A 27,938-nucleotide genomic window follows, 5' to 3' on the forward strand; every position below is an offset into this window, starting at 1 on the left:
GAAGTTTGGAAACTGGTGGTTCACCATTTATTAGCTGAGTGACCTTATGAAGATCTGGTGTGGTGAAGATCAGACAGAATGTATTTTAAAGGGCTGCGTAAGATCGAAGATCTGCGGGAGCCTGGTTTCCTCCCACTAGGGCCAGTGTGTTAAAACACGTTGTGGTTACAAACACCCCATCTACTTTCTTCATTTGGACTGAACTTCAGCCTAGGTCAGATGACCCAAAACTAAGGTTTGTTTAAGGCTTACTTGGGTATGAATGCGAAGTTTCACCAGTCAAATGAACTTTGACAATGTTGAAAAGTTGTGACCTACATGTAAAATGACTGTTGGTGGTGGTGTGTATATGGGAGTGGGGGAGGCAGGCACTGTCACATGAGGACACATTTAGTCCCCTTAGGAGTCTTCAGCACTAGACAGATTCATATCTGAAACCCAGCCCTGCTCCTTACTAACCATGTGATTTGGGTTAAGTTTTAACCTTTGAGTCCCAGGGTCCTCATGGGCAAAACGGGGATAATAAATTATCTCATCAAGTTGTTTTGAAGATAAAATGGTAGAATATATGTACAAGTACTTGAGCACAGAGCTGGGTTACCTGGTGCTCGACAAATGCCATTAACTCCAGATAGTTCTTCAAAGGTTGAATATTGCAGGTAACACCCATTGGTTTTGTATCATTTATTTCTCTCCTTGAAAGTAGGGGGTATGCTGGTGTGATTAGCTAGGTGGCAGCAAGAAATGAGTTTCTGACCTGTTTGGATTAAGGCAAAGGGAAATGAAACCAGCCAAGGACTGATGGATCTCAAACTCCCCAGGGAAAATGTGCGGGCCGATGCACCAGACAGGGCCAAGACATGAGAGATGGCAGCTGGACCACCGCCTCGTCCTCTGGCCCAGGAAGAGCACACAGAAGCCAGAGCAGCCGGCCAAGCACTGGAGGAACTCATGTGTCACTTCGGAAGAACGAAATCTGCATACACTAAATGCAGGCAGAAACAGGCTGTCACTCAAAGCAAATGAGTAATAAATGTGAATGCTTTATTACATACGACAATGGAAAGGGAGGCCACTTGGAAAAAATTCCTGCACTAACACTGTCATCCTCGAGCTCCTTCCTTCAATGCTTCCCCCCTCCCGAGCAATTTAATTCCAACCCACTGGTTTATGAATCCACAAGGCAGAAGAGCAAAGGTTATCTAGTATCTGGAGACAGGGGAACTCAACGAACAGAAAGCACTGATACTCTTGAGTCTGAGAAGCAATTTTTAGCCAGGAGATGTGGTTGTTTCCTGGTCCTCAGTGGCCCAGGATGAGCCACCTCACAAAAGAGAGAACATCATTGCTTTAAAATTCAAAATACAGATGCAGCTTGAGTTCCAAGCCAAAATGCTCCACATCCATCTAATGATCTCAGCCAGGAAACTGGGTCCAGGGTGGTTCCAGGCTTTGTAAGATAAGCTTGGGGAATGGGCGACAGGGCAGGGGATGCTCGTAGGCTGGCAACGACAGTGACCCAGCTCAGGACAGATATGAAAGGTGGCTCTGGGTAAGGAAGCCACTATCCTTAGACTTCTTGAGATGAACTCAGAGCTTCGAAGAGGAAGTGGTACAAATGTCACCAGCCTGCCTTCCAGACCAGAAGGAAGAGCTCCAGGTTACTCAGAGTCACACGCATTTGTGAAACGGAAGCCGCTTCCTAATATTACAGATACAGCAATGAGGGTTCAGAAGGGCTGACCACTTCCTTCTTCAGCATCGACATACACGACAGAAAAAGAATGACTACTAGGCAATAAAAAAAGAGCTGTATCTATTTTGATGTCCTAAGTTTGACAGCGTCTTCTCAGTCTCATGGGATACCATGTGCCCAACAGTCCGTGAATTCCTTATACTACTTAATGAATGGTAACCAAGACAGTTCACAGCGCACAATAGATAGCATGCAGACAGTAAAATATAATGGTTTTCTGAAGATTTGTTTTTAAAAAGTATTAGTCCTTAAGCTATCCAAACGGGTATATAAACAGCTACATATAGAGTTTAGAGAAAATTTTATTTAAAACAAATCAAGACTAGTTAGAACTTGATACATGAAAATAGGCAAAAGTGAAGGGAAAAAAGCACATTTGTGACAAGTATTCGGCTGGTTTGAAAGACCACAGAGGAATCACTTCCCTATCAAGGGGCTTCAAAGAAGTTAAAAAAAAAAAAAAAAAAACCACATTATTTTAAAAGGACCTCCATCACAGTGAGTGAAAAAGTCTTTCGAGCTAAATAATCATTTTCCTTGATCTCGACCATTTCCTCCAGTACTGACAGGTACTGGCAAGAAAATGTCTACTCTCAAGTAAGGATTATTTTGAAACACGGTTTGAGTTTAGAAAGTAAACAGATGTTAGGAAAACTTCCTTAATTGAGACTCCCTGGAAGTAAGGCACATTTGGCCCAGAGAAGCTGGCTGTAGCCCAAGGTCACTGTTCTCTGTAAAACATTTGTCCAGCCAGGGTGACAGGTGGTGGTGACAGTCTACCTTCTTGCTTTGGCCTGGCTGCTGATAGAGGGTGCAGAATGACGCAATGAAAGTTGAAAGAAGAGGGATTTAACCCACTACACAACGATCTAAAAACAGGAACTTGAAAATATTTTAGAGTAGGAGACTATGCTACGTAAATCGCCCCTCTCTCTTGCACTGTATTTACAAGCTAACAATCTCCATTTGTCGCTAGGATCACTGTACAGCCTAAGAACATCAGAGTCAACATACAGAAAAGGGAAGGGAGGGAGAGTAGTCAAGGTTCCTGCCCTTCTCCCTCCTTATGGGTTAGAGGCTGGTTTGGTCCCCACTTCATCCTTAGGAGGGAAGAGCTAATCTCTGCCTCGGCCTACGTGGCTCACTTTTTTGCCCCTATGATGCCTTGCAACATATCTATGGGCAGAGGGAAGACAATGGTCGAGTTTTTCTCGGCAGCAATGGTGGTCAGTGTCTGAAGGTACCGGAGCTGAAGGGCCGCGGGAGATTCCGTGATGACCATGGAGGCTTCCTTCAGAGCTCTGGACGCATTCATTTCTCCCTCAGCTGCAATGACCTATGGAACAGAGGCAAGGAGAGATCAAACTGGAGAAAACCTCCAGTGTGTCGAGCAGCAATCTTCAAACTGGGCTATGCTGACTGCAGGTGGTACACAGAGCTTCCCAGGGAGGTTTGGCCAGAATTGTTTTAAGGAAATCAATCTCCAGATACTCAGTGTCTATATGTTCTTTCTCCTGTAACTGATTTGCCTGAGTACATGCCTGAGGTCAAGACATCCCCTTCTACTGTTTCATGCCTTTCTCCCATTTTCCAGGGCAACAAACAAAGGGACAATTCAAAATACCATGTAGGGGTTGAGGAAGTGAATGGCTCTAAATGACTGGATACAAAGCCTTTTGCAAGTCAGATGGATTTTCAATTCTTTGATTTCAAAGAAAGGAAAGTGGACCTTATTGTACTGAAAGCGGATAGACAATTAAACATATTCTTCAATGAAAAAATTGCTGTAGGATTTTTTAGCATATAAATTCAGAGGGAGTGCCAAGCAGTATATAAGCTACTTAAAAAAAAAAAACTTCCATTTCTATTTACTTATATATGTAAGCAAGGTTTCTTACTCCTTAGATCTGTAAAAATGAAAAATAAGGATAGAATTGGTGCAGAATCATCTTATTCTAGCAACAAGTAAGAGCCATCTACAAATACATGAATTGATTCCTCGTTCATCTCACTGGGAGAAGCATTTCTAGGAAAAAAGTATTTCTTAATTAGAAGAAATTCTAAAACATTTAGAACCTTGTTTGTGGTTACAGAAAATTAAAAAAAATTTTAACTGATATACTACCAAATGTGTTGCAGAAGGGTGATCAAATTATTCGTGGCAAAATATATTATATTAGGAAAACAATCAGTCTGGGAGGTGGAATGGAAATAGAAGTTCAAGGAGGAAAAGGAACAATGAAAAATTCCTAACTGTTAAAAGAGCTTATTTTTTCATCATTCTGTAAAACAGATAATAAAATCATTGTTATCTAAATCTCACTGGATACATTATTTAAAAGAATGATGTTAACAGTTTTATTTTAAAATGTCAACAATTAAAACATGCCAGGACTTATATGCTTGGCAAGTATATAAATTCAAAATGAAAATTTTTACATGTCTATTTAAAACGCATGATGGGACACAGAGTCTTTCTAAATTCTTTTAGGGGTTACATGAGCAAAAAAATCTGAAGATCACTGGAGTGGTGGGGAGGGCAGGGGCTTTGGAGTTTGGATGGTTTTGAGCTCAAATCACAAACCTAACCCTTACCAGCTGAATGTCCTCCAAAAGGTTATTTAAGAGAAGAGGGTACAACTCAGTGGTAGAGTGTGTGCCTAGCATGTATGAGGTCCTGGGTTCAATCCCTGGCACCTCCATTTAAAAATAAATAAATAAACCTAATTACCTCCCTCCCACCAAAATAAATAAAAATTTTAAAAAAGGTTATTTAATGTTCTGAGCCTCAATTTCTTATTCTTAAAACAGGATAGCACCTACCTCATGGGACCACTGTGAGGAGGACAGAGAAGGTATATTATGTGTCGAGTGTATAAACGGAGGCTAATTATACAGGAAGGGCAAGTGACGAGTCAAGACCTAATTTTGCATCCACCTATGCCATAATTCCTAAGATTCTTAAAAGCCAAGTCAAGGCTGTTACTTCCAATTCATAATCCCGGGAGAAGACGTGTAAAGATACCATAATCCTCAAGATTAAAAGTGCAGCTGTTCTCACATGGATCTCAAAATATAAACGGTTCCTAATACTCCTGTGAATACCAGAAGTGAAAGCAATGGTCTTCTGACCAGGACAATTTCATTCACTCATACAGTAAACTTTGGGGGCCTCCTGGGTGTCAAGCCCTGTGAGGGGCTAGGGACAGAGGTGGACTCCCCCGCCTCCTTCAGCTCCTGGCCGAGTAGGAGAGGCAGACTTGGAAGCAGCTCATTTCATTCCAGTGTGACAAAGGCTGACAGATAAATGTACAAGGCACAATACTGGCACTAAGAGACAAGCAGTTTTTGCAGAAGGTGAGGTGGTGAGGTTATAGAAGTTGAACATTATAGGATGAGAGCCTTGTTGTTTGGACTATGATGAGGAGGAATATTTCAGGCAGAACACAGGAAAAGGTACTGAGGTATAAAAAAGCTGGCATGTTCAAGGACCCTGTAAGGGGTTGAACACTGTGAGGAAGAGGGGAAGGCGGGGGATGAAAGGGGCAGAGGAGGTGGGGGGATGAACGGGGCAGGGTGGGAAGGTGGGGGATGAACGGGGCAGGGTGGGAAGGTGGGGGATGAACGGGGCAGGGTGGGAAGGGCAGCACATGCCCAGGTGTTGCTCGTCTTCATCCTGCAGATGATGGGAAGCCTCATCAGATCCAGTTTCAGAAAACACTCTGACAGACGTCTGAGCATCAGCGAGACTGAGAGCCAATGGAGGGACAGCTTCGGAGTGATCTGGTGCCAGTCACCGGCAATAGGGACGGAGCAGGACCTGCGCTTGGGCGCTGTTGGGGAGGGAGACTCAACAGGGGACTGGGGCGGGAAGGAAAGGGGAACAGAGGCTGAATCCTGGTTCCGAGGTTGTGGTTGCTGGGAAGTGCATGAGGTGAGACAGGGGATGCTTACTGGGAGAGGGGATCCTGATTAGAGGCTAAAAGTCTTCATTTATCAAGGCAAACCATTAAGCCCTACTAGGTCTGTGAGAAATGGCCAATGCCAGACATACTGAGGGGCATCCGCAGCTGTTCCCCTGGGCAAGCCCTGGAGAGAATGCACAGGCCAACCCTGCCACGAGACGGCAGGCTGGGATTTTTTCCGTGTCATCTCAGATGTCCAATTAGGCACTTCTTTTGGTCTGGACACGGACCAACTGCAATGATAGCTCATCAACCACTCCCCATCAATACACCATCTCTTGGCTGGGCAGCCAGACTCACCTGGCTGGGAACACACTTTGTTAACAGAAAAGCTGCTCTGAGTGAGCTGCCAAAGACGTGCACACACTATCGCTGCCTCGGTCTAAATACAGGCCAAGCGGACGCTCTGGATAGGATCTCAGAAAGCAACGCAAACTACTCATGCGTGAGTGGGGCTTTTGCCCAAAGTGCAGCAATCCCCCATCCATAGACACTGCATCTTTACCGACCATCATTTGGAAAGCTGGCATTTTCGAGCACATGGGAGGCTGTCCCTTCCTGCAGCTCAGGTGGGCTGGTCTGAGGGAGGGCAGAGGACAGTGAGCTGCATTCTTACCTCCCACTTCTCAATTAATACGTGCCTAGACCCAGAGATACGGGCCCGAAACCACATGCCAGGCATTTTTTGGAAAGTCATGAAAAAGGAAATAATGGAGGATTTGCAAGCACAGAAGACATCCCATTTGCGGTCATTAAAAGAGTTGGTCTGAAAACTTTAAAAAGAGGTTCCTGCAACGTATCATAACAGGTTCCGGAGAATCTGTCCTCTTTGGTGACTGACCTCTCAGATTATGCTTGTGAGCACTTCTATGTTCATTCTCTCTGCTGTGTAGTATTCCTTCATGTAAACCATACTTTACTTATCCACCCAACTAGCAATGGATATTTGGGTGGTTTCCAGTTGGGGGTAATTACAAAGTGCTGCTGAGGGTGCTCTAGGACAAGCGTTTTGATAAACAAACAAGTGACTCCTGCAAGATACATCCAGCCAGATGGTTTTCCAAAGTGGATGTACCGACTTATACTCGCACCAGCAAAAACTTTCACCCACACTTGCTTCTCTTCCTTTCTCTTTTTTAAGCCATTCTGGTGGATGTCTACTGTGGCATCTGCTTGTGACCGGAATCTGCATTTCCCTGATGGCTAGTTAACTTGAGGACTTTTCCTCTGAAGTCTCCATCTACAGGCTCTTCCACCCTTTTCCTTTGCAATTTATTTGCTCAAGAAACCGTGACCTCTATTCTCCATGAGAACTTGAATATATGGCTGTATGCATGGTGCAGGGTTACTGTACGTTATAGAAGGGAGAGCCTCATTGTGACACTGGGTGTTAGCCCTAAGCTGAAAGGCAGTCACTGACTGTGTCCACAAGACTGCTTCCAGAGGAAACCTGACAGCCCCATCCAAGCGAGAGCACCGTTAATTCAGAATTCTAACCGGCTTCCTTGATCTCTTCTTACTGTTATAAAAAGTCATGAGCTCTTTCCTAACTGGTGAGAACACCTGTAAAGGAGGCTCCGTCCATCCTAGAATATCTCAGAAGAGGACTCTCATTTCCATAGTCACTAATTGACCAGAGAAAGGAAGCAGAAGCAAGGAGGAGGATAAAGATGCCGAGGAAATCACATGAGTTTTCTAGGCTTCAATTTTTTCGCCTGAATAGTGGGAGGGCAAATAAGTTTCATTTTTCAGGCCAATTCCAGGCAGCTGTGGGTTGTCACCCAGAGTGCTGCAGCAGGGTTGTGAGGGTTAAGTCAAAGCTCAGTGGAAAACAGTGCCGTGGTTAATTAGTGGCATGGCAGCGGGACGGTGGAGTGGCAGCATCGGGGCCAGGTATTTGTCACCTTCAGAAGATAATCCCTGGGGATTCTTCAGGCTCTGACATCCTACGCAGTCTATGTAGAATAAATTCTATTATTCAATATCGTTTGGAAATGGGGCTTTTGGTTAATGACATATTCTAGGTAAAAGCGATTCCTAAGTTTCAAGATAACTAGATCATAGCAGGGCATACTTAATATCATTATCATAAATATAATTTCATCTTCTGTGATGGTTTTGAAAGCAAGTACTTGGGGGTTCTGTAGTATCATCACGGGCATCAAGTATCACATTAGGGAAATCTAAAAATTCTGCTTAGTAGAAAATTCCAGATGCAGTGTATCAAATGAGCTGCTATTGTGTTTGGGGCTGGCTAAAAAAATATAGTGATCAATCTGTGGCTTGCAGGGCATCCTAACGGAAGGGCAGGGTTCCGTGGTTAGTCAATTATCACCAGTTACTCCTGTTTTCCAACAACAACAAATTGGTTTGCTCCTTGTGTCTTGGGAGATCCGTCAAGCCTACAGCAACTGCTCCTATGAAAACTATCCCTTTTCATCCACCCATTTACAGTTAAGGGGCTGCGGGACCTTGTAAGGTTCTTTGAGCGAAGCTGGACCGAAGAGAATCTCTCTGCTGTGAATCTGGAGTCAGGTCTGGTCTGTCTCCTTCAGTGTGCAACGGGGAAGACACTTAGGCTTGGGAGTCAGATATTCTCCACCTCCAGCTATCTGCAGGGAAACGCGGCCCAGGATGTGGGACGCCTGCCTCCTCTGAGGCTACTTTCTGGTCCTTGGCCCCAGCTGTGCTGAGGCTTGACTCTACTTCCTGCCCTAGGGTTTGGATCCCTGCATCCTCACGCACTACCATCTCAATGGGTCCTCTTTCCCAGGTTAACCAATGTTCCCTCAGCACCTCCCACAGGGGTCATGCACCCGTGCAGGGTGAAGACATAGGCAGGGATGGCGATGAAAATGAGGAGGGGAAAAAGGCAGACATCCAGGAAAGAGAAGTGAAAAAAAGAGGAGAGGAAGGATGCAGAAACAAGAAGGATAAAGATGCTGAGAAAAGAGAGAAATGAAAAAGAAGACAGAAATAAGGAAGGAAGGAACGGTGAGCAAACTGATGAGACTGCCCATCTGCCCTGAAGTCAGAACTGTCAAGGTGTCCTTAACAGGGGATTGGGAGGATAAGGTATGGGACATGCAGTTGCAACAGAATGAGGTATCTCTCTCTGCACGGACATCCCCAGGAGGTACTGCTAAGTGAGAAAAGTAAGGTGAAGAACAGTATGTATTGTATGATCCTACTTTTGTAAAACAAACAAGCCAGTGGTCTAAGAACCCAGTCAAATAAACCCCAAGTAAACCCCAAACGACAATCTGGAAGGCCACACACCACACTGTTAAGGGGGGTGCCTCTGTGGGCAGAGGGGAAGAGGGGATATGATTTGAAGTGATGGGGAGAGCTTTCATGTTTACTAAATACTTCAGGATTATTTCAAATTTTTACAACAAGCATGTTTTACTTTGTGTAACTAAAAAAGAAAATCCAATAGGAAGAACAAACTACCAAAAAAACAAAAGGTTACCTTGGCTCGGGCCTCGCGGGACGCCTCTGCTTCTGCGGCCATGGCTCTCTGGAGCTGCACGGGTAGCTTCACATCCTTAATTTCCACCCGCTCCACCTTTATTCCCCAGTCGTCAGTGGCATCGTCCAGGGTAGTCTGTTAGGAAGAGGGAAGGCAAGCTAGAAGCGGGCAGCCCTGGCCCTGGGGCCTAAGGTGGATGAATTCATTGGGATCTGGAGTGGGTAAGGTGCTGGCGGACAGCGGTAGGGAGCCGAGTTATCCGTGGAGGAAGGAAGGCTGCAGGGGAGGCTATGTCACTGGGGAGCTGATCTTGATTCTGTTACCAATAAGCTAACACAGGTTTGCAAGTTTTTCCTAAAAGGGTCCGGTAATGCCTGTTACATTTCAGTCTCTGCTGCAACTAACCCTGCCACTGCAGGTCAAATGCAGCCGTGGATAATACACCAATCTGTGGGCGTAGCTGCCTTCCAATAAAACTTCTCTTATAAAACAGGTGCCCAGCCAGCTCCTGGGCGAACGTGACTCTGAGTAAGCCACGTGACTTCTTTATCCTTCAGCTTCCTTTACAATGGCAGGAATGAAATCACACCATCCATTTCATGTGGCTTACCATCAAGTAAGATCAAAGATTTTACACACAATGACGTCTATACCAACAATAAGAATCCAGATTTATAGGACTGTATCTTTTTTGAACAAGTCGGGTTTGATTCATCAGCTGTTACACTAGCAAGACTGGAAAACATAGAAGTCACAGCGGGACCCGCACAGAATACGGCTTTAGCAATGCCCACACTACCTGGCTGAGTGGCCCCTGAACTCTTAAGCTCAGGAAAAACGTTAATACTAATTCTGGGGGGAAAAAACACCCTGGAGGAAATAAAAAAAAAAAAAAAAGCAAATGCATACATCAGAGTGCTGTTAACCCATGAGCTATTTATGTGAAAAACTAGATCCCCTTCCATCAAGTTTTGGAAAAACTTTTCTATGGAGAAAAAAAAAGGCTGGTGATTCCCTGACTTGAATTAAAAGAAGTTTCTCGAATGCCCATTGACCCTCTGCTTCATTTTCCAAATCCTCGAGGGCTGCAGCGCAGGGAGCACTCCTCACCTGCATGTTGTGTGCAATTTCCTCCCTGTCAGAGAGGATCTGGGAAAGGTTCTTGGTGCCTAGGACGTTTCTCAGAGTGGTTTGGGCCAGAAGACGGGTTGCTGAGTCGGCGTTGGTGATGTTCGCCACGGCCAGGGTAGCGTTCTGCACGCGGTAATAGACCACGCCGTCCACGCTGATGGTCACTGAGTCCTTAGTGAGGATCTACAACACAAAGGATGCAGTTTTATAACTGTCAGCCACCTCCTTAACTGTAAGGATGTCATGCGACAGAATACCTTAAGACACTTGATTTTCTTTATTCTTTAGTAAGTGCTGTTGCCTGTATTTGTGTTTGTGCTCCCCCAAGATCTGTGTATTGAAACCCAATCCCCAATGTGTTGGTATTTGGAGGTGGGGACGTTGGGAGGTGATTAGGTCATGAGGGTGGAACCCTCATGGATGAGGTTAGCGCCCTTATAAAAGAGTCCCCGGGGCATTCCCCACCCTTCCGCCATACGAGGACATGGTAAGAAGATGCTGATCTAGGAATTAGGAAGCAGGTTCTCATCAGACCCTGAATCTGCTTGTGCCTTGATCTTGGACTTCTCAGCCTCCAGAACTGTCGGCAACACATTTCTGCTGTTTATAAACCACGCAGCCTTGGTATTTTGTTATAGCAGCCCAAAGGGACTGAGACAGCGAGCATCAGAAAGTAACTATGTCTTTGAAAGCTTAATAAACACTCATTTATTTATTAACTTCATTCATTCAATTATTCATTAAATACTGAGACACTACTTAGTAGCAGGCACTGTACGAGATACAAGGGATAAAGGTATGAAAAAATGTGGTCCCTTCTTTCAAAGGGGTTGGGGAATCAAGGGAGGATTTCAGGGACAAAGGACGGACAGTTGTAGGTGGCAGAGGTGATACCTGAACTAAGTCTTGAAAGAAGAAGTAAAAATTTTCTGAGGGTGGAGTGAAAGAGTATCCCGGGCAGAGAGGATAATGTGTGAAAAGGAGCAGAGGTACCGGGAGCCTGGGTTTGATGAACCCTAAATAGCACAGTATAATTAGAACAAAAAATGCACGGAGCTGTTTTTGTAGGGTGAGGTCAGGGTGAGAGTGTATTTACAGCATGCTACATAAAAATGCTGACCCGAATACAGTGTGTCAACACTCCCCATCACATTCAGGGCAAAGTTCCTGGTGTGGTTTAAAGCCCTTTGACATCCGGCCCTCATTCTCCCTCCTCCTTCTGCACACCCTCTATGCTAGATGACGGTGCCCACATGCACCATGTTCCAAGTTCCAGGCCTTTCTGCAGGTGTCCCCTCGGCTTTGGACAACCCTCCCCCCCCCCCCCGCCCACAACTTCAGACCGGCATGCCCTTACTTACCATGGAAGACAGCTCAAATGTCCTTTTTCCTGTGAAATTCCCTGACTCATTTGGCAGTTTTAACACTTCTTCCTTTGCCCCTTCACTGCAGTGGTGTTATTTATTTACATCATGACTTCTCTGTTAGACTATGAATTTTTTGAGGGTTTATCTCTGTATCTCTAGCCCTGGCAGAGTGCTTGATACATAGCAGGGAGTCAATAAGCAAGAGATGAATTGGATTGAAATGGTCCAAGGAAGACAGTGAGGGATGAAGAGCTCAGGAGTGAGAGTCAGGAGACCCCAGCTGCAGTTCCAGCCTCGCTGGGGACCTCCCTCGGGGACCTCCAGCAAGGCTTTTAGACTTTTGACTTCATGACTCCTCATTTGTGAGCTGGGGCTACGAACACTGCCCAACTCTACGCAAACATCTTTGAAGATCAAGTAAGATGTTTGCCCAGGAAGCCCTTCAGAAACTGTAAAGGGCGATGTACACAGAAGGTAGTAACGACAACGATAATACATCGCTGTTTAGTGCTGCCAAGTGACAAAAGCAGTAATCCTTTTTTTAGTAACCTAAAAACACATCTAACGTGGAGAAGTGGGGGATTTGTAAATAGATGCACAGTATATTACCCTCTTGTGTGAGAATTAATTATTTCCCATGATGTGATGGGAAAAGGTGTACCATTTCTACACAAATTCTTGCCTCTGTGACTCTGCTGGAACTTTCCAAAGCTGCGGCCTCTCTGCTGATTATCGTAGACAGAGTGTTTATCTCCCTTCTCAGTAAGTTCACAGGGGATCGGAAAAAGGACTGCTTGCCAAGTTCCAATCCTCGCTGCATTCAGCAGCTTGCAGGAGAGCAGGGAGCAGCTGGAAGGCAGCAGCTTACAGTGACCCTGCCAGATGCCTGCCTTGTTGACCGAGAAAAGCGCCACAAGAATTCCCAGCTACCCTGAAAGAGGCTCCTCCTGAGAGCCGATCTTCCATGCTGAAAATACAGCCACGCTCTCGGTCTTGTGCTTATGGGTGAAAATGATTTATGGTGTCATCAAGTCTGTGTGAGTTTTAAAATCTGACCTCACCAACTCCTTGGATCAGTACCAGCTGGGAAGTTCCTAAGCTGGTTTCTGGATTTTGTGACAAGAGAAGGCAACGTGGCCAGACTCCACTGTCAGTGTTCTTCTGTCCTCCCCTGCATCATGTTTTTAGGCTTTCTATCTGCGATGTTATCACGCCTCCTTAGACATGGGTACCATCACTACCTCAAGCACCACGATGGAGCTTATGTGGAATGCAGTTAGCGTGGAGTGGTGGGGAAGGCACTGGACAGGACATCGGAAGAGCTGGATGGGAGTCCTGGCTCTCTGCTGTAGTTTGGAGGAATTCCTTTGTCTCACTGCAACCATTTACTTTCTGTGATCCTGCTATGAGTTGCAACTGTGACTTGTGAAGTAGTTTGAAAAAGCACGGAGTAATTACTAATATGAAATATTACACGCTTATCTCAGGTGGCGAATGAACAGTTTCTAATTCCTTAGCGTCTGACCAATTTGTCTAGAATAAAATCAAGATCCTTCAGAAGGATACTGTATCAGAAGCCAACAGAGGAGAAACGTGGTAGTAAAAATGATGACAACAGTGGTAATGCTAACAGGATATTTATGTCATTACACTATTTTGTAATAATAATAAGAAGCACTTTCATAGCGCTTACTATTTATCAGCCTCTGTTCTAAGCATTCTACATAGAGTGCCTCATTTAGTCCTCAAAAGAACCATATAAAGTAGGTCCTGCTATTATAACCTGAGGAAACTGAGGCACAGAGAAGTTAAAGAACTTGCTTGAGGTCACACAGCCAGAAAACCGTGAAGGCAGGCAGGCTCTAAAGCTGTGCTCTAACTGCTGTCCCCTACTGCCTGTCCCCGCCAAGCACGTTCACACATGAGAGCTCAGTTATTTACAGCAAAAGGCACCCTTACCTCCTGAGGAGGAATATCAAACGAGATGGTTCTCATGTCCACTTTGATGAAGCTGTCAGTGCACGGCAGAATGAAAAACAGACCTGCAACAGAGACACACACAAGACTATAGAGAGAGAGACACCAGCACCGAGTCAGCTCACTGCGCCCTTCAGTTCTAACAGAATCAACCTGATCAACCGAAAGAAACCAGTCCATCTCGGAGCGAGCCAGAAGCCGGGAATGCCATCGTGGCCTCCTGCTGCTCTCCTCCCAGTCTAACTGTCCCCCGAGGCCTGGGGGCTGCATCTCCTGACTCCACTGTTACCGTGGCTTGTTTGTTTTCACTTAGACCAATGCAATCACTTCCCACATCATCTTTCTCTTTCTTCTAGTTTCTCTCCTATGAACCAATACAAACCCCCTGAATAAATAGTATGAGGCCCTGCACAACCTGCTCCCACTTACCTCTGCGGCCACTCCCCTGTGCTCCCGCCCTGCACTCCTGCTGGCCTGAGCTGCCTACAGTTTCTTGAACTTATGATGCTCTCCTCGGCAATGCTTTGCACACGGTCAGATTCTGCCGGGAACACCTCACCTCTGGCTCACAACTTTTCATGCCAAGATGTCACCTCCTATGAACTGAGGTGGTCACTCTTCTCTGAGTTTCCACAGCTCCCTGGGACTACCTGACCATGATGCTTATTACATGGGACTGTAACTGTCTGTTTCCTTGTTGGTGTCCCCCCACCGGGCAGTAAGATCCTTGAGGGCAGGGACTGTGTTTTAGTCTCCCTGGAATTCCCAGAGCCTGGAAGTCTCTTGGGGAGCTTAATCGAAGCTTGCCAAAAATAAAGACTGAAAGCATTTATTTCAGTAAGGATTCTCACGCTCGAATTTCGATAGCTGTGGCTATTTTTGGCCTGAGATAATCTTATCAACTCAAACAGGAAAAGGAGGGGCGAAGTGGGAAGGAAAGGGTGATTTCTGGCAGGCACCACTGCATTGTTACACGGCTTGTGCTTCGAGAACTCTCTTCCAAGTCAACGGAGACCCTCATAAGGGAAATCACAAAGTTGCAGAGACCCTCATAAGGGAAAAATCACATCAGTAAAAGAAAGAATCTCACTCTCCAGGCAAACAGCTCAGACTCCTAGTACTGACCAGGTCCTTTGGCTCCTCCTTGTAAAATGCGACCCAGTCTAAAGATGATGGCTCTTTCATATTCTTTTATGATCTAGATTAAAAACACAAATAATAATTAAACACGAGTACAAATATTTATATGCATAGCTTTTAAAATACATATTTCTGCTCTAAACGGTTTAGATGCCTCTATTTTATTTTTTTCTCTATAATCCAGACAATAGTTTAACACAGTTAATGTTTAATTACCCCTGCCAAGCATGATAGTTATTTATGTTTTAAAAATGGGTTATAAAAGCAGTTGATATTCATTGTATAAAATTTGGGAAGTACAGAAGAGTATACAGAAGCAAATCCACAATCTCACTCCCCAGCCGTTAATACTGTTATTCAATTACTCATGCTTTGTCAACACAGGAAAAAAAAATCTAACGTCCTCATAGCATGTCTCCTGATTCCTTAAATTATCATGGTAACTTATCTGAAAATCCTTGGAGCATATTTTATCTCTTTAGAAATCTGTAAATGACATCACTTGTCACGGTATTAATAACTTTGAAGAAAAAATAACCAGCATCTGTGGGGCACTAACCACGTGCCAGGTGTTGTGTTAAGTACCTGACTGATTTAATCCTCACAATAGCCCCATGAAGCATATGCTGTTATTTCCTCTCGCTTTACAGGTGAGGGAAGGGCACACAGTAAACAACGGCCCAGCAGTGGAACCTCAGCATCCTGACTCTGCAGGGTGTGTTCTCACAGGACCACCCCGCATCCCTGACTCTGGAAGATTTTAGATAGTGACTCTGACTTCAATCCTTAGGGAAGACTGGCTGGACAATGGCTGTGGTCTTAAGATTGCATTATAAGCACGGGCTAGAGTGCAATTTTTCCAAAGCGAGATGAAGGAAAAAGAATTATAGGCCAGTAGTCTCTGTCTCTCTTACATGCACACACGGTGCGTTTATATATGTTGGAGTTGACGCCTTTTCAGATGTGATTGAGATATTCTTTACCTTTATGCACATCCATATCGACAATGGGAAGGTTAAAACTGTGAACAAGAATGATACAGCCACCAAAATCCATCCACAGGGTCCAAGGCCTGTATTGGGACTATCTGTGAAAACAAAAGACAGCTCTCACCACTGTTCAGAGCACAGTGTCCCCAGATGCATCCTTGCTGTTCACTGAACACCTACCCTTCGCATTATACTAGCTGTTTTCCATGAATCTTCCCATCAAATCCTCATAACAACCCTGAAGTGCAGGTGCTACTTTCCCTAATCTACTCAACATGATGACACGCGCATTATCCACATCACTCTCCACTCGATCTGGCAAACATTTATTAAGCACCTAATATTTATTATGCAATGAACTGATAAAGGTGAGTAAGACCCAATCCCAACTACAAAGAATGTTAAGATTTAGTGGGAAAGGCAGACAGACAATTATAATACTAGGTGCTAAGTGCAGATAGACGGTCTGTTCAGAATGTTTTAAAACACAGAATAGGGGTAACTCACCCCACACTGGATGAAGGTGAGAGTGAAGTAGGGTGGGATGGGGGGGTGCGCAGGTGATGGCTGGGGGTGGGGGGGTGTCAGAGGGGCTTCTTGCAGGATGTAATGGTTAAGGAAAATACCAATGAAAGGGAAGGGGAAGGCAGGAAAGGGGCATTTAAGCCGAGGTGACAGCATAATTAAAGGCGAAAACCCTATGATATACGTGTTAAGAGCTCATTTAGGTCCTCTCTTTAAAAATGACAACTGTAAAATATCTCACTGTGAAATATATGCACAATTTATCATCGATTTCCTGATTAAACATGTTGTTTCTTATTTCTTACTATTATTAACCGTGTTATAATGAACATCTTTGGACAGTTTTCCTTTCAAATTTCTAATAGTTTCCCTTTTCTGTAATATGAATAGCTTTTTGTCTGATCCCAAAGATAATACATGCCCCACTGCAAAAAATTTAGAAAAGTATAAACGAAGGGATAAATTACTCAATCCAGAGATGATAAATATTCTTCTAAATTCTCTCTTTGTGCACACACGTTTTTATAAGTAAATAAAGTTGTAACCTATTTTTCTCCCCTCTAGATATTTTTTCACTTTCCTTTTTAGCCTTTGTTGCTAGGCATTTGCGCTTTTTCTGTTTTGGTTTTAATTGTTTATCAGTGATATGGAATTATAACCATCATGATTTTGGTTAGATAAATACCAAATTTTACATTTCATGAATATGCAAATGCCACTCAGAGCTAAGCGATGTAATGAAGCATAATTCATCTTCCGATCCTGCACAACTTTTTGTTTTCTTTTCTGGAGTCAATGTCCTGTCTTTTTTTTCCCCCCTTTGCTTGGTTTCCAACGTACTTATTGATTCAATCCCAAACCTTTCATCAATTGTCTACCTCTCCCTTCAGCAGGGTCAGGTATTCTACCAATTTCACCTTCTGAGAAAGTTGCAGAGCAGTGTCTGGACACTTTCCTGTTCCTGTTGCAACCGCGATCGCGCTGATCGCCTTTCACTATCATCCTGGGAAATTCCCTTTCCTCCCCGAGTTGTGTTTCCCATTTTCTGTATCTGGCGTCTTCCTCATTTTTATTTGTTTTTCCTTTCTGTGGGGAACAGAGGGACTGAGTAGGCCGAGGGAGAGCTCCATTTTCTTATCAAACACAGAAGGCATCTGCTGCTGTCTTTCCAGGAGCTGTTTTAATAATGGGAGGGAGGGCGGGTGGCAAGAGGTGAGGAACGTGTAACTCCTCAGATCAGAACTGGGGTGAAGACCGCAGGCAGTGAGACAGGACTCTGAATAAACAGGAAGCCAAGAAATAGGCAGACTGCTGGCTGGGAGCTCAGCACAGAGACACAAGTTGGCGTCCAGGTCAAGTGCTCTAAACCGTAAGAGAAAAAGTCAGAAATACACATGCATGCTTTGATTATACATGACTTTGTAGTTTTCTGATCCCGTGTCAGTGTGAGGTAAACATCCTAATACATACTTAAATAAGAGTGATCTAAGTTAACGCTGGAGGTTTCTAAATTATAATTTTGAGGGGTATGGACATACTCACTGACAGAATATTCCAAGAGAGGCCACAGTGTTGCTTGCGGAGGAAGCCCTATCAGGTGCTGACATAGCTGGTACTCATCACAGCAGCCATGTTTAGACGTTCTATTATATACTCCACGCCTGTGTTAAATTACTTTAGACATTTAGTCCATATTACCAAGCCCTAGGAAGTTATGTATTTTTAATTCCACTTTATAAGTGAAGTAATGGAACCAACACAACTTGCCCAAGGTTGCACCATTGGAGGGCTTGGGATTCAAACACAGGTCATCTCACTCGAAAGCCCATGCTCTAACCCAATTCACTCTTCCACTCTTTGCCTCTGTATTTAAAAATTCCTCATTAAAGAAGTTGTGTTTGGAGTACTTCCCCAAGACAGAATCTAAGCTGGGAAAGCATGGTAGGAGTTCTGAGGATGAAATCTGATCTTCTTACAGAGGAAGCCCTCTGAATTCCAGCTGTGCCTATTTATAGCAAAAGAGTCTCAAAGCTCTTTGCCAGGCTCTGCTCTGCAGGTTTCCAAAATGAAATGAATTCCAAACAAGGCACGGATTGGCCACAAATACCTATCTGACAGCTTTTGGTGCTTTCTAAAACGCTGCACCCGAATCTCCCATATTCCGGACAAAGTACATGGTTGTGTCCTGAACATACTGGACCATAAATTCCCCGACGGCAGGGATGTTTATTTTCATTTTTATATTCTCAGTGTCTAGCCCAGTATCTTGCAGAGGTTAAGTATAAAATACTTCTCAGCCAGCTTTCCAGCTAGATGTGCTTTTTCCTTCCTCTGATTCTTGAGAGGATGAATTTAAACTCATTTAAACTTATATTTTGCCTAATCTTTTTCATAATTTCTTGTGCATTGATATCCTTTATTTGATGAAACTTCCTGAGACTAAGGGAATGTCTAAGTTTCAACTTTCTGTGACTTCTTAATTGTGTGACCGTTACCTCTTTGAACCTTTGTCTTTACTTGAAATAAAGATAATTAGACTGGCCTTGCAGGATTGAGGCAGTGCTCAGTAAACACAGGTGATAGTTTTCCGTCATTCTCCTATTTTACTCAAGTGTTCAATTTCCACCAAGAAAAACGAGGAAACAGGTGGCATTTAGCCCTTTTTGGTAAAAGCCGCTGAAACTACTTAATTTTTCCCTCACTTCTTGCCGCTCTCCTGCCATGCTAGGCCTGGACATCCAAAGACCTTCAAGAAGCTCATTTATGAATTGAATTATTAAATCACTGAATCATTATCTATGCAAGGATAAGCTGGAAAGTACAGCCCAGGTTTTTGTGTTCAGTTTCCATTCTGCTCTTGAAAATGCCAGATGAGTATATGGAATTTGATTTGAGTATTTGGATCTTTTGAAAACTGGGCCTGGTTGGTTCACATTTCAAACGCTAATCAGACCAAACATCCTGGGGGAAATGGCACAGTTTTGTATCATTCTAGTGCCTTTAAAATGAAACTACCCCATTCTCAACCCTTGAAACTCTTCCCCACCTGGTTATAGCTCAAAAAGGTGCTTAAATCACATTCCTCGGAGAGGTGAGGCTTAAACTTGACCAGGCTGTAAGCAAACCCTTGGTCATCAACCAGTTACTACAGGGCAAAGGGGAAAAGAAATTCTCAGTTACTCCCTCAAATTTCATGAAATTCAATTCCTTCAAGTTTCCCATTCAGTACCTTGAGGACTAAATCCTCCCTCCCAGCTTTATGCGGTAAAGACAAACAATGAGTAACAGGTAATTCTGAGATATTTTGGTTAATATTTGCTGGGTAGGAACATTCCTAAAGATTAGGGATCCCGTGATATTTGGTTATAAATACCACTTTGCCATGTTTTAGAGTATTTTTTCTTTTACTAGAAAACTCTTTCCTGAAAACTGCATTAAATTTTCAACTAACCAAAGCAAGGTTTTGAAAATGGATATAAGTTCATACATTAACATGTTTTAATTGGACACTCAAATTGGGCTTACCTCCAGGAAACTAATGTACATTTTAAAAAATATTGCTTTTTTCCCCTGATTTTACAAGCAAAAACACTGTCACTCTAACAATTAAAATTATAGCTTAACAAATAGAGAAAGAAAAATGACCTATACTTTCACTATCTCTGAATGGTGATTATTTTCTGCCTTGCTATATGTCCTTTAAATTTTTCTATCCTGCTTTTTAAAAAAAAATGAATAGTATACACGATGATCTTAAATCTGCTTTTCCCCCTATATTGTGCACATCTTTTCATGTCAGTACATATTCTTTATTATAAAAGGCTGAAATAATATTCCATTGTTCCATATGATGAACACTTTCTCAATTAGAAACTCTGCAGCACTGAATATACTTTTAGCAAAGTTTCCATACATCCTTATTGTGTAAACTAATTTTGCTGAAAAGATGAAATCACACAACTCTTAAATTTCTCTCATTCTGGAGGTATCTTTTATTAATACTAATAATAACCACTTATTGAGTGCCTATTACATGCCACTCACAAGCTGACTCTAATTTTTTACTTTAATTGCTTCTAATGTTCACAAAAGTCTGTAAAGTACATGTAAAATACTCCTCCTGAAATCCCAAAGTAATAAAGCAAAAGACTTTCTGGGAAGAGACAGAGGAAAACAAAACCAAACCATAAAGCAAATGGGGAAAAAAACCCCCAAAAAACGGCTGTAGGGTAATTTTTTGGTAGGTTAGCTTCCAGAAAAGCAGTAAAATGTTCTTTTTAAGATGATAACAGGCCTAATTTCAGGGCACTGTAGGTTGTTAACGATCCTGTATCAGCCGATTTACTTCACGGTCTATTGAATTTGGCATTCCTGGAAACCAAGTGAAACAATAAATTCCATTTATCACGGAGACTTCATTCTAAAGTTCAAAAGATATTGGATTTCCTCTTTAGGCAAAGGCCAAAAACATGTCCTACAGTACCTGTAAATCTGACTCAGAGTCATATGCATAACAAAGCACAGAAATGAAAGGTGAACCAAACAATTATTGAAATGCTAACATTTAAAGCACAGTCTTGTCCTTCCTCTTTCCCGGAATGCAAGTGCAATACTTTATGTAGTAAATTGCCAGGAATAGTGTTGTTCGGGTGGGGGAAGATAGGCAGGCTAGGAATTTAGTCTCATAAACACATGATCTGCTTCCAACAGCACGTTTTAAGGGGTAACAGCAGGCCAGGACGAAAGGTCTTGGCATCTTTTGAGTTCTTCTTAAAGGTATATATATTCAGCATATATAAGTGTTCTTTTTGGTCACAACTATTCCTCATCAGAGACTCTACGTCAAGATTTGCAACTTTTCCTGTAAAGGGCCAGGGAGTAAACACTTTATGGCTTTGTAGGCCATAAAGTCTGTCACAACCACTGAATACTGCACAAAAGTAGCCACAGACAACACATGAATGAGCACTGCTGTGTTCCAGGAAAACTTAATTTATGAACACTGAAATCTGAATTTCATAATTCTCATGTATAATGAAATCTTCTTCTTTTAAGAAAAATTTTATAATTGTAAAAACTATTCTTAGCTTGTGAGTCATACAAAAAAAAAGCAGGCAGTCGGCCAGATTAGGTCCATGGGCCTTATGACCCATTCCTGTTCTCTGTCACACAGTCATCTATTTGAGGAGGAGGACATTATACGTTAAATAATACATTTGATCTTTCTTCCAGCTTTTCAAATAAGGGTATAGTTCCCAGATCCCCAATTTCTCTTTCCTTTAATTGTTTTGAAACAAGGTCTTTAAAAGACCTGATAAATAAGAACTCACCAAGGTGGAAACAGGCAAAAGGGCAGATCAAATAAGTGAATATAAACGTCTTCAATTAATCAAAATTTCAAGTGACTTGGATTTTAGGAGAAAGACAAGCAAGGGAGGGAAAGAACAGAAGAGAAGGAAAATAAGAGAAATGGAGAAAAGGAGTGAAGAGAAGAGAAACAACAAAAATGAAGGCAGCATTCTACAGAGAGAAAGATTAACAGGTAGAGAGGAGAGAGGGGGCAGTTTAGCACATAGTAGGGTCTCAATAAATAAACATTGAAAAAAATGCTATCGTTTGCTTGAAGATCACAACCTTGCAGTTCATTTGGGCAGAGGTTTTGAAAGCAAACAGGCACATGCTCTAACCCATCTTTCAAATGATTATTTTAATTAGGTACAGTTTACAGTTCTTCGAATGCCCTTATCCTTAAACCTCTAGGGAAGAAATTATTCTCTGGGCTGGAGTGGCTACAGGCCAGATGGTATCAAATTAAGAACCATGAATGAAGGCTATAACTTTTCCTCTCTTTTATAAACCATCTATAGCTATAAATACCAGACTGAAAGAACTGATACTGATGAGGCATAGTGTGATGTGAATTGCAAAACTTAAAATGTGTTTACCATGAGATAGTAAGGAAAGGAACTGGACTAACCCTTTTAAGAAAGATTTTCAATAAAAGTTGAAATAAAGGGAATGCTTCGCTTAGCTCGAAAAGAATAAGGAAATTAAGTAAGTGTAAATGTTTTACTTCCCAAGCATCTTGAGGATTTTCTGTAGCTTTCCTTCATTCAAATTGTTTCTAGCCATAAAATGAGGAGGAAAAAACAGGCGAGAGTAACAGATAATTTTAAATTTGAACCCCTGTCAAGGCACCCTCTCCTAATCTATAGCACTTTACCCACTCTAACTGTTTATCATCCTGGTAATTATCTTATTCAATGTCTGTCTTCGTGAGATTTTGGTCTCGTTAAAGTAGCATAACTTAATGGCTTCATAGTTGGCTCTGCCACTTATTAGCTGTGTGATCTTGGGAACGTGTCTTAACTCTCTGTGCTTCAACCTACTCATCTAAAAAGAGGGCTCCCAAGAGTGCCCCCTCAGAGGGTTAGAATGAAGAGTCAATGAGCTAACATGGTAGATATCTAGTGCATAACACGTACTCAAACAGTACTTGCTAAGTAAATAGCTGTTGAATGCGTTGAATGACTCTGCTGGGTATTTTTGTTTTTTTGGAGGGGGGGACAAAAGACTGCCAATTACATAAGATAACTGGAAATTACATGTCCGCACACAGGATCCCAGAATACAGTTCATAAATTTTTGGTAGTGAGCATGCTGTAGGTAGGAAAAATAATGTACCCATGTAACTTACATAATGTTTTAAACCAATGTTACTTCAAAAAAAAAAAAAGAATACAGTTCTGAATCATCCTCTGTCCCAAAGCAGCTGTCATATTGCTCTCCCCAAATGTTTTCTTTCCTTTTCTCTTTCTAAAATCAAACCTTTCACCCTGAGGTTAGAGAATTCAGGAAGGTAGAAGGGTGGGCTGAATCTGACCCATGACTGGAAAGATAAAAACACTTATGTTCAGAAAAATTGGAGAGGAAAAACAATTTCCTAATATTATTAAGTTAATTAAATTTAGACTAGGCCTGAAACACATGAAACAGAACAAAACCCTTCTTCTTCTTTGGTTTTTTCCCCCCAGCTCTTCCACTTGGACATCTTAAAAGTATCTATAATTAAGTTATTCTCATGAAGGTTTTTGGAGGGTACTATCATTTTAATTGAAAAATGGGAAACAGAAGCATAAGGAAACTGGATCATAAGGTTCCCTATTCTTCAGCTGAGGCCAAGTAGCTGAGCAGTGGCTCAGAGCTTGGGGTTTTGATGTCAGATTTCAATTCTACCATGAAAGTTTCTCATTAGTAAAATGGGGAGGGGGTGGGACAGTTATCTTGTGTGAAAAAATATGTAAAGTGCTTGACACTTAGGAAGTTTTCAATAAATAGTAGACATTGTTACTGTCAGATCTTTAAGGTCATTATTGATAGAGTTTACAGGAATAAACTTTGTATTAACTGAATTGCCTTCTGGGACCTACACACCATAGACAAAATGTCAAGACTAACAATCTGCCTGGGGACTCTTATCTCTGGAGGAGAAACAGCCCACATTTGGGGAGGTAAATTAAGAGTCTTAAACTTTCTTGGACTGTCTTTCATACGTTTTGTCTATAAATTTTCCTGTATAATAACAAGATTTCCTGAATAGTCATTGTTAACTTTTTTATTCTTTGTTTTCCACATTAAATAATATCTTAATAATTTACATTTTAAAGTTTCAAAAGTATATTCACATACATTTTCTCATCTGATTCTCAAAACCTTGAAAGGTACTGCAGTATGATTATGCCCAACATGTACATGAGGAATTAACTCTGGAGATGGAGACTTCCCCAATGTGACCCCAGTGGGAAGTGATGCTCCTGAGGTCTCAACTCAGATCTTCAAATTCCAGAGTCCACTCTCATTTCACTATCCTATACCATCTTACCATCAGTGCACATCCACAGCGAGGCAAGGTCAGTGTGTAATTTTCATTATCTGACATTTTAAAACAGACACATTATTGCCTGTATCTTCCAGGCTAATCCACTGAAAGGCCAAATGCTTGGGGGTTCAGGTGCCTTCACTGGCCTCCAAGTACAGACAAAGGTTCGAAAAGAATGGAGGAACAATGTGTATCAACAGCGAACTGACACATACTTTCTCCTTTCTACTGACTGTGACCTCTAACTGTTCTTTCCACACTTTAGCAAATAAAAGGAGATTCCTTCCTTGAAAATTATAATCCCTTTATTGAGAATACAAACCCAGACAAATCTTCTACTTATAATGAGGACATGTAATGAGGAATTTGATGTTCACATCCTAAAATCAATGATTTGGGTTCTATCTAACTCAATAAAATAAACTATAAACAGAAAAGTGTCTCCACCAATGTAAGCCAAACATTTTTAACAACTTGATCCACTCCGTGGGCATCTTTATCTCCCTCCTTTGCTTCATTTTACTTTCAAACAAACATTTTTGCAAACTTACTATGCACTTGATACCGAGCTTATTACAGTGAGGAAGGACACAATCTCTGCTTTCAGAAGTTCTCCTGGTCTAACAAAGGTGACTGTAACAGATATTTATAATACTATGAAATAAACATTATGATAGAGGTAGGCACAGGGTGCCCCGCACACTCAGAGGAGAGGTGCTCACTTTTTCTGGTTACAGTAGTTTTCAGGAAAATATTTTTCCACATCTTCTTAAAAAACAGACTTTGAATCAAATCTTTATCACTTTATCAAGAAAATTTAAAAAAATTTTTTCTTCAAAGCTGATCAGTGATCAGTGACCCTGTCTTTTACACTATAAAATTTACATCATCAGGTGGAACCAATAACCTATTTTTTTTATTAAAAACACATAAATGCCAACTTCTGTAGACTTGTTTGTCATTTGAGTTAATTTATGACCACTGATGGTTTAACTCAGATTAATTATTAAAGAAGTTACAAAGTTCTCCCTGATCTGATCAGCTATAACAACTGAAATAAACAAATCCGTCCCTAGATTCTGCTTATTTTCAGGCAATCTCCCAAAGGGATTTATTCTGTTGACATGGCTCTTAATTATAATTATACATTTCTTTGCAATTCACCTGCATTATTTCTTTATAAAGTGAAGACACTGGCTTTGAGATTAACTAGTCTTGCCCTAGGTTTGGTAATATTTAAGTTCCTAAGATGAGTTATCTGCAAAATCATAATGGGACAGTTTGGGCTTTTATATTCCACTGCTTCTCTCAGAGGCAGCCTCCTGGAGCCATCATATGTATGAGGTCTTGATTAAAGCTAGGTTCCTTTTGGCTTTGTTTATTGTCTCTCACCCTCAGTGAAGTATTTTTGTTTGACAAGTTCCTCCTTTTGGGTATGCATTTTGGAGGCAGCTCTAGGATAGGGAAAAGGATTTGGAAGATCAGCCCATATGTGAACCTAGTTCACAGGAGTGGGTGATTTTCCCACTCTGAGCCTCCATTTCCTTGCTGTAAAATGGCAGATAATGACATTCCCTTTGTGGAGCTGTTAGAGGACTGCATTAGATAATGCTCGTAAAGCACTTAGGCTGGGTTTGGCGTATGGCAAGCACCCGATAAATTCTGTTTAACAAATTCTAGTAACAGCCTTCCTACCAGTGTCAGGTCTCTAAGGTTAACATTTTTTAAAAAGGCAAATATAGATCAAACAAAATTTTGTTTGTATGTATGATTTTCAGGAGAGAGTGTGTAGAGTTCATTAGATTCTTAAAAGATTTCTGCCTAAAAAGAAGTGAGAAAAAGAACTTAGGGGGGAAAGCTGGTCTGTAACCATGAAAAAAACTAAGTACAAAGATTATGTTTATTCCCAAAGAACTTCTACACATTTCTCACTGCAGTTTCACCAAACTTCTAACATTGTGTTCATGGTCCTTTAGCTTCCCACCAGGAGGTCAGGGTACAGAGGAAAGGATCTAACTAACTTCCTAAGCAACTAATTTCCTATCTAGGAAGAGTAAGCTGCCGAAGAGGAGGACTGCACAATTTTTATACGGGCAAGTTTTAGAATCAGTCAAACCCAGACTTAAAACATGGCTCCATTACTTATAAACTGTGTGACTTGAAAATAATTTAACTTCTCTGAGTATCAGTTTCTTCAAGTACATCCTCCCTGTTACACCCCTGATTTGGGATGATAACTCTCCAAGGTACTAGTAGAGAGGGAGGGATTAAGATTTCTACAATTCCTTTGAAGTTCCTGGGAAGGAACTAAAGACAAACATTGCTGGGGTAGGGAAAGGGGGACATATACGATCAGTGGACGAGACTGGCATTATAAATAATCAGATGAGTCCCGTATAGTGTTCTTTGCGGGGCGCTGGAAAAGCCCACCCAGTCCCCTAAATTTCTTTCACGATGTCATTCTGTTTGAAATTCCATCCTTAGAAATAATTCCTTTGGATCAGTAAGAGCCCCTGGGAAGGAACCAGTATCCCTGAGAGGTTAATTGCCTCTCTTTATGAACTTCCCCCGGCCCCTCCTCAAAGGGGTTAGCAATAAAGGTTCAAGGTGATAGCCCTCTCAAGGGTACTAGTTCCTTCACCGGAGAACCAATTGCCCCACTCACACAATTTCTGCCTTCAATATTCGGAAGGCCCTGGTAGGGTGGGGAATTTAGAGTTCCATGTAAGGGACAAAAGCTCGGAAGACGAGGTTCCTGGGACAAAGGAAGTAAAGTGGAGGGGGCAGAATGGTGCAAAAGAGTGAAGCTGGAAAGAGATATGGGAAGAATGCCCAAAAGAGAACTTCTTTTCTTCTGCAAATGTATCGGAAACTTGTGGCGAAACTTGCTGCTGAATAGGAAATTGGCCAGGGTGGATAGCAGGAGTTTTTTCCATTTGGAGAGGAGGTGGGCGAGGGCCGGGTGTTGGAGATGGCCTCCGATGGGGAGAAAAGGAAGAGGGAGTCGCGCGAAGACGCAGGCTCCCGGGTGTGGCGCGCAGGTTTGGGTCCCTGCCCCACCACTCGCTGGCCGCCCGTCACTCGTGCATTTCCTCGTCCGCGTGCATGCCACGAGATAAAGGGCGGAAAGCGCTGGCACAGGGCCTGGCATCTGGCAGCCGCTGGATAACGCGAGCCCCTGCTCTGGCTGCGGGCACTGGAGACGCGCCCTCTGTTGGCGCGTCCACGGTATGCCGGGCACGGGACGTGTACTCTGCAGCCTACCATCCCTACCCTGACCCCCAGCCCGCGAAGCAGAGCTCGTCATTCTCAGCGTACAAGCGGAGGGGGAGACCGCGGCTCTGAGCAGTGGTCGCTCGGCTAAGAAACATCGGAGCCCGCCCTGGGACCTTTGGGCTGGGGCTCGTTCCGGAGGGTAGGGTTCAGGGGAGGCGAGCGACCCCACGGGCCTCGCCAGGGGCGCGGGGCTCACCCTTGAAGGAGTCGGGGAGCCGCCGGGATTGGGTGTCCGCTGCTGGCCGCTTGTCAGACATACTGCCCGGGTCAGGGTCGCTGCTCTCGCGTCTAGGTTGCCGGAGCCGGAGCGGGAGGTGCGAGGAATGCCCCGAGGAGCCTAGAGAACCCGAGACTCAGGCAGCAGACCCGCCCCCTCCCTGAGGTCCGGCCAATCGACGCCCAGGACAGAGGAGGACACGCCCCCACCCTCTGCAGCCCGCCCCTCCCGCGGGGCGGCTTCT

At 42.9% G+C, this 27,938-nt stretch overlaps 1 protein-coding gene and 1 long non-coding RNA gene across 2 annotated transcripts; both read right to left on the reverse strand.

Moving 5' to 3' along the window:
- Positions 1–1,023: 1,023 nt before the first annotated feature.
- STOM (stomatin) lies at positions 1,024–27,832 on the reverse strand. The gene is made up of 7 exons (XM_006191794.3): positions 27,674–27,832; positions 15,792–15,895; positions 14,794–14,866; positions 13,651–13,733; positions 10,304–10,507; positions 9,194–9,328; positions 1,024–3,092 (listed from the first exon to the last, which is right to left on the reverse strand). Exons 1-7 carry the CDS (start codon positions 27,732–27,734, stop codon positions 2,898–2,900), a joined length of 855 nt encoding a protein of 284 aa, XP_006191856.2. The 5' UTR covers positions 27,735–27,832; the 3' UTR covers positions 1,024–2,897.
- LOC116663248 lies at positions 17,075–27,252 on the reverse strand. The gene is made up of 3 exons (XR_004319458.1): positions 22,891–27,252; positions 20,438–20,439; positions 17,075–17,084 (listed from the first exon to the last, which is right to left on the reverse strand). It is a non-coding gene; the product is annotated as an uncharacterized LOC116663248 (long non-coding RNA).
- Positions 27,833–27,938: the final 106 nt, after the last annotated feature.

This window comes from Camelus ferus, chromosome 4 (assembly GCF_009834535.1).
Source record: "Camelus ferus isolate YT-003-E chromosome 4, BCGSAC_Cfer_1.0, whole genome shotgun sequence".
Taxonomy (NCBI): Eukaryota; Metazoa; Chordata; class Mammalia; order Artiodactyla; family Camelidae; genus Camelus; species Camelus ferus.